At 31.9% G+C, this 7,318-nt stretch overlaps 1 protein-coding gene across 7 annotated transcripts in view; it reads left to right on the top strand.

Annotated features, from left to right (window-relative positions):
- The window catches only part of SerRS-m (Seryl-tRNA synthetase, mitochondrial), a 21,947-nt gene extending 14,850 nt beyond the window's left edge, over positions 1-7,097 (top strand). For all 7 annotated transcript variants that reach the window (XM_070121792.1, XM_027352228.2, XM_027352229.2 and 4 more), the window contains exons 2-7: positions 1,192-1,745; positions 1,879-1,993; positions 2,529-2,707; positions 4,329-4,461; positions 4,780-4,952; positions 6,812-7,097. In XM_070121792.1, coding sequence (XP_069977893.1) covers positions 1,201-1,745; positions 1,879-1,993; positions 2,529-2,707; positions 4,329-4,461; positions 4,780-4,952; positions 6,812-7,019 — 1,353 coding nt within the window. In that variant the 5' untranslated portion in view covers positions 1,192-1,200 and the 3' untranslated portion in view covers positions 7,020-7,097. The remainder of the gene's footprint in view (positions 1-1,191; positions 1,746-1,878; positions 1,994-2,528; positions 2,708-4,328; positions 4,462-4,779; positions 4,953-6,811) is intronic.
- The last annotated feature ends 221 nt before the right edge of the window (positions 7,098-7,318 follow it).

Below are 7,318 nucleotides of genomic sequence, written 5' to 3'. Positions count from 1 at the left end.
TACAGGATAATTCCACAGTCAAATAATGAAGAGTTTTCAAATGGAAATTTACTTGTACAACCTCTGGCTTATGGAAATTTTCAATTATACCAATAACTTATCATTTATATATTATTGTTATATGTTATTATTTATTGTTGTTATTATTTAGTTGGTTGTTTATTTTTTAAAGTATCCATCTAATTTCCAGGAAACTGTGTTGCATCCAGACCAGGTCTCATTCAGTCTTATCTGTGCATGGGGCATGTCTTAGGCCCTTGAACTTTTATATAGCCTACTGTTATTATTATTTTACTGTCCTGTAGTATTAGCCTATATTCTCTGGATAAGAGGACTCCCAAAAATAAAACAGCTGTACTTCTCTATATATGGAAAGAAAAAAAACTATTATATCCTATAAACAAATCTAAGTTACATTTCTTCTTGAACACTTGAGTCACAAGTGAGTTCTAATACACTGAGTAAGCCAGCGTAACCTAACAAAAATGAACCGAGCCTACCCTTTGTTGTTATTGTTATAGTATAATTTCTATGTTAAATAGACTTAACAAACATGAATTTCATTAGGAAATGATATGATGGGTTATAAGAGTTACAGACAGTATTAAACAGGCAGTTTTACTTGCTTATTCCCTTAGTAGTAAAGGCTTAAATTTTATATTCTGTGTATAAGTTAATCCCTGGTTTTGGATAGATATTTTTTGGCTTTTATGCCAACATACATGGTATGTATAATAGGGCCATTTTAAGGTATGATTTATAACTTGATTATTACAAATATATGCAAAGGCAAAGCCAACATATTTACAATATGAAATTTATTAGAACACAAGTAAATTCTTCAAGTACCTGGTGGCTCTCTGAATGGTTATGATGATTTTAATCTCCAACTGCAGGACTGTACTACTTTGCTGTACATTATTCTTATTTTTGTATTTTTGATATACTTGTGTTCTTTTCTAGATTATTGCGATTACTGAACAGTTAAAATATCTTTGTGTGTGTGTGTGTGGAAATCTTTAGTAATAAAATGATTGATTTTGTAATCCATCTCAGCAAGAAAATTAAGACCTTATTTATTTGATAAAAGAACAAAGATTGGCAAATCATTACTTTAGGGGAAAAAAAGCAATACTGAATATTAAAATAGTGTAGTTGTAAGACTTACATTCATTTTTATTCTTCTTTCAGGTGTAAAGGATGTATCACAGGACCATGTATATGAGATGTGTTCAGAATATACTGCAACATTCATGGATAAGAAAAAGAATACCTGTTCCACTAGTGAGAAGAATATTTACAGACACCAATGATGAAAGAACTGTAACTAGAAGTTTTGGACTTGATTATGAATATTTGTGTAATCCAGAAAATTCATCAGATATAGAGGAGTTGATTAAAAAAAGGAAGGGTGTGGGAGATATTAGGAAAGTGGTAGAGCTGAGTAAGAAATTACAGTCGCAGAATATGACTACTGAGGAATATACAGCATTGGAAACAGAATTAGAAAAGGCAGCATTGATGATTCCAAACAAAGCAAGTCCTCATCTGTTTGAATATGGAGAAACTCCCAAAGTCATTGAATATGTCAACTCAAAACCAGATTTCAGTTTTAAGCCACGTGAAGTACATGAGCTTGGTAAAGATTTAGATATTATTCGCATGGAGAATTTGGGAAATTTAACTGGCCCTCGTAGTTACTACTTAAGAGGTGCATTGGCAGACCTTGAACAGGCGTTAATAAGGTTTGTATAATATGCTAGTGTAAATAGATTGTTTAGCTGCCTCTGAAATATGTATCTTAATATTGTTTTCATGTATAACATGTAATAGGGAAATTTTGAAATGATTTTGTATGAATTATTTGCATAATTTCAGATACACAGTATCATCATTACTGAAGAGAGGCTTTGTTCTTATGTCTGTCCCTGACCTGTTGTATTCACACATTATTGAGGGATGTGGCATGAGCACCCGAGGTCAGCGTACGCAGGTAAAGTTAATTTGGAAATACTGTAGGTATACTGTATAATAAAATGACTCTCCTTCCATCATTATAATGAGAACATCCCCAATTTTTAAAAAGTATTTTCAGTAATTTAAACCAATCATGTTTGATTTAGGGATGAAAACTGAACCATTTCCTGTGTGTGATTTGGACTGCATACTCAACACTAATCGAATAACTTTATGTGGTTATATAATGAAACTACCTTTCAGAATTGTGATAAACATTAAAGGGATGTATTATAACTAGCTATGACCAATTACCTGCTTTGTAATTGTATAGGGGAATCATGTTCAGTTAAGATAAGAAGTCAGAATATGAAATGATATTCTTTTTGTAAACTGAATTTTGCATACATATTGCAGTGATGTAAACAATAATATTTAAAAGTTTTCTTTATGTATATACAGTCATGTTGAACTTATACGCATTAATACCAAATATTTTAGATAAACTAATAACAACTTTCTGTAGTAGTTAAAAAGACAACATTTTAAAAAGATTTCATTGTTCCTCATAGGTTTATCATATTGCTGACTCTGAAGATGTATGTCTGTCAGGAACTGCAGAGATGGCAATAGGTGGATATTTGAAAAATAGAGAATTCTCCCTTAAAGAGCTTCCTCTCAAGTTGGCAGCTGTTTCAAGATGCTACAGGGCAGAGACTTCCTCACTTCGGGAAGAGAAAGGAATATATAGGTAAGAGTTGGGTGCTAGATTTTTATCATGTAAAGATTAGTTCTGAAATTATAAAGTGACATACCTATTAATGGTCAGGTGAGAGAAGCAAATGATATATTATTTTTGTTATACAGTATGCCAACCTACTTTGAGAGTTTGCAGGTAGTTTTCTACTGTGAAAATGATATGAAAATACTTGAGGTATACAAATTAGATTGTTTGCATTTTTTAAAATATAAAAACAGACCAAATAAATTAGTTCATCTTTTATATAATTCTCTTACCTGTTGTTTGTGTAGAAAATGAACTTCTACAATTGATAAGAGTAACTGCATATGAAAGGAAAGTTAGAAATAAAGAGGATGGTAGTGAGGACAATTTTATTCCTCATGCTGCTGATTTGTAAATGTCAGGCAAGGATGAGACTGTGTTAGACATGTCAGTGGATGGCAGAGATGCTGACTACCACCTTGAGAAAGGTAGTGGCACTGATACAAATGATTCTTCTTCTTCTTTTCTTTAAGCCAATAAGGCCAATAGTTAACTTGGTAAATAGTACAGTAGCATATGATGGGGAAATTTAATTTTGGCCAAAAAAAAAAAAAATAATAATAATAAAAATATAAAAAAATACAGAGAATAGTTTGGTTACAATAAATATATATATACTACCCCTCACACTGAAGGAACTGGCGTGGTCAGTTCAGTGTGTTGGCGGAACACAATAGTTATTTTTGAGGAGGTATTCAATAAAGAAGGGGTCTTATCATTGAAAGCTGCCTATGGTGTTCATTTTTCCATGTTGAGGGGCTCACACAGCACTTACTTTTTCCATTTTTGCCTGTTTTACATTGTCATTATATGTTGTTTTTTTGTATATGCCATATTGCCTTTAAAGCAGTATTAACTCATTGACTTTATTTTTCAACATAAAGTAGGTAATAGTCTGTGGACTGGAAAGACTGCATTATTAACATTTGGCAGATAAGAAGAGAAAAAGATAATGAAGAATAAGATTGTCTTCACATTGTTGGTTGTTTCATTAAATAATGCCAATGCTGTTGAGGTGGTTCATGAAGCATTTTCCATTCTTGCAAGTATTTTACGTTGTCAGTATCTATTGTTTTTTAGTTTTTCCCATTTTGGCAGTTCATTATACAGAACTTGTATCTTTCTCCAGCCTACTGTGGGCAAGGAGAGACAGAAGGTAGTAGGGGGAGGGGAAATTGATAGATGGATCTCTTTGTTTTCAATATATATATATATATATATATATATATATATATATATATATATATATATATATATATATATATATATATGTATATTATATATATATATATATGTATATTATATATATATATATGTATATTATATATATATATGTATATATATATGTATATATATATGTATATATATGTATATATATATGTATATATATGTATATATATATATATATATATATATATATATATATATATATATATATATATATATATATATATATATATATATATATATATATGAGTATATGAGTATATGTATATATAACTAGGTAGGGGTGTGCATGTGTGAAATAGCTTAATGGTTTATTCTGGATATTTATGTATATATTTTTTTCTTCTTCATCTTTTTTCAGAGTACATGGATTTACAAAAGTTGAAATGTTTGGAGTTACAGCAGCAGAAAGTAAAGAAGAAAGCCATCAGCTATATTCAGAAATGACAGAGATTCAAAAAGAACTATTCTCCAGCTTAGCCATCCATTTCCAGGTGTGTTTTAAAACTTTGCAATAAATAAATTACATTATGAATAGTAAATCCAAATCAGATTGTACCTAATACTTTTTTCCTTTTCAGTAAAGATTATATAGTTTTTTTCCACATTGTCTTAGACATTTTATTGTGATTCTTTTATGTATACTAATTATTAAGTGCATAATCATAATATAAGAGTTGATGCTGGAAAATCATTACTTGTGTAAGCTTTTCATTGAAACAATAATAGTGTTATAATGAGTATGCATTAGGAATCTAAATAAGAAAAGTCACGGTTTTGCATCATGTCATTTTAGCTGTGTTTATTGACAGATATTAGATATGCCTCTCCATGAATTGGGTGCTCCAGCTTTTACAAAAACTGATATGGAAGCTTGGATGCCTGGAAGAGGAGCCTATGGAGAAATATCTTCAGCATCAAATTGCACAGATTACCAAAGCTGTCGTCTCAATATATCTTACAGGAACAAGGAGGGAGTCCAAAAGTGTGTTTTATTTAAGAATAAGAGTAGATTAAAATGAATATAAGTTATTCAGGCCAGGGATGGTGCAGGCATTTAGTTGTGGTTCTTTAACCCTTAACTCTATATTGATGGTAGGCATCTATTCTTGCCATAATGAAGCAAGCCCATATGCTTGGTGGCAAGAATATGCACCACACACAGTCAGCCTGTTCCAAGTTGTGCATCCTAAACAGTTGCTTACTTTTTTTGGCTCTGGGCACAGCTATTCAAGAGCTACAGCCCCTCAAAAGTGGAATTAAAGTCATGTTTTAGTCTCAATTTCTGGGAAATCATGTATGCCACTGCCACAAGTGTACAGAGCAGGGTAAATATGTTTTCCCTCTGCATTTAATTTTTCATTCAAGCAAACTACATGTGATAAGGAATACCAGGGAGGTTGTAGTGGCTATTGAATACACTGAGACCATTTTAGTCCTTTTTAAGCTGATTATTGGCCCATCCCACTATTAGGCTACAGTAAGTTTTTTTTTCTTGAATAGCAGGCAAGTCTGGTGATAATAAAATGTCAGAAGGAGGGGGGGGAGAAAAAATAAATAAATAATAATAATGATAATCCAATCTCCAAAATAAGACAAATGTACCTCCTACCTTCCAAAGATCAGAAGTAAGGAATGTATCAGTTCCAGCCCCACCTGGAGGAAGTACAGTGCTATCTTACTAGAATTCTTCGAGGTTGAATAACAGACCAAGAATTCTTTCAACCGGTATGGTATTTTGGAAATCAAAATCAAAAATATTCACAATAGACAATAGACATGACATGACACATGAGAGTAAGGTATTTCCGCCAAATATATATTATTTTTGTTGTGAGGACGGGGAAGCAATACCTTACGCAATGAATCATAGACAAATTTATGGACATCACAATATTGGCAGGAAATTAGAATAAAAAAGATTCAGGATCCCCCCTCCCCCATCCCCTGGAAATAAATGTCAGTGGGCCAGCTATCCAAGAAAAAAATTGCTGTGGCCTTATGGTAAAATAGCTATCTTGAACTTTGCCTTTAACTAATTTGCATAATTTTATATTATCAACTCATTTACTCATAGAAAATCATGCCTTCTGTCATGGCCTCTATTCCTTCTTACTGTTGATCCTGTTTTCGTTCTTATTAGTAGTGTTTGGTAAATATTTTATATTAACACAAGAAACATGTCTACATTCAGTCCAAAGTACTAAAGAAAATGACGTGGATAGAGGGATACTTCATCTATTTTTCATAACACAGACACTGCTGTGGGCTAACTGGGCATGGTATCAGTGTATCAGGATAAGAAAAATTGCCATAGTGTGTAAAGTAGGACTATTTAAATTACAAATAGAATTTAGAAAAAAATTGCCTTTGGTAAATAAATGATAAATGATAAATAGATGATAAATAAAATGATAAATCACAGGCTAATGGGCAGTCATCTGCAGAAGTTTAGGTCTTTAGGGATTAGTATCTAAAGGTAAAACTGAAATTGGTGTCATTAAAAAGGAAAAGATTTTCAGACATATAAGACAAAAATAAAATTCCAGATAGAAAGAGCTAATGGCAATGATCACCGATAATTTATGTTCAAGGGAGCCAGTTTGACATTTAGTGTGTTGCTTGAAAGCTTCGATATGGAAACAAGATAATTTCGTCATACAGTTTTTTGATATGCATAGCTATCCACAATTTTTGCTGTTCCAATTTATTTTTCTTCCCTTTCTCTGTAATGGACTAGTGCATTCACTTATATAAGTGAAAATAAGTTTTGTAGGAGTCATTATCAATATTAATTTATAAGTACAAAAGATTTGGTTTACCTAATAATTTTCCTCATTTCAGATTGGCTCACACTGTCAATGGAACAGCATGTGCCATACCTCGGTCCCTGATTGCCATATGCGAGACTCATCAAACTGAAGAGGGACATATCCGTATCCCACCTGTCTTACGCCCATATATGTCAGGACTTGAAACCATTATACCCTCAGCCAGTCAGTGTCAGATGAGTTGGATCAAGCAGAAGACTTATCCAGGAAAAATTAGATAATGTGATTTTGAATAGTAGTAAACATCACGTAATTGTTGTCTTTATTTATGAGCTGTACATATTAAATTGTTTTGATAATTTGTGTTTTACTATCCAGCTTATTTAATCCTGGTGTTCTTCCATAATTGGGATTACCAGTTAGTTAGTATTAAAAAGGTAAAAATCAGATCTAAAGGACATATATATATAAGAAGAAAAACTGGAAAAGAAACTTGTTAACTCATTGAAGGTTTTGTTTGGGATACTGCTATATCGATTTCTACTATAATGTCAAGAAACGCACAGCAAAGTTGGACATA

The sequence above is a fragment of the Penaeus vannamei genome, chromosome 5 (genome assembly GCF_042767895.1).
Source record: "Penaeus vannamei isolate JL-2024 chromosome 5, ASM4276789v1, whole genome shotgun sequence".
NCBI lineage: Eukaryota > Metazoa > Arthropoda > Malacostraca > Decapoda > Penaeidae > Penaeus > Penaeus vannamei.
This window is presented reverse-complemented; position numbering and strand designations above follow the sequence as displayed.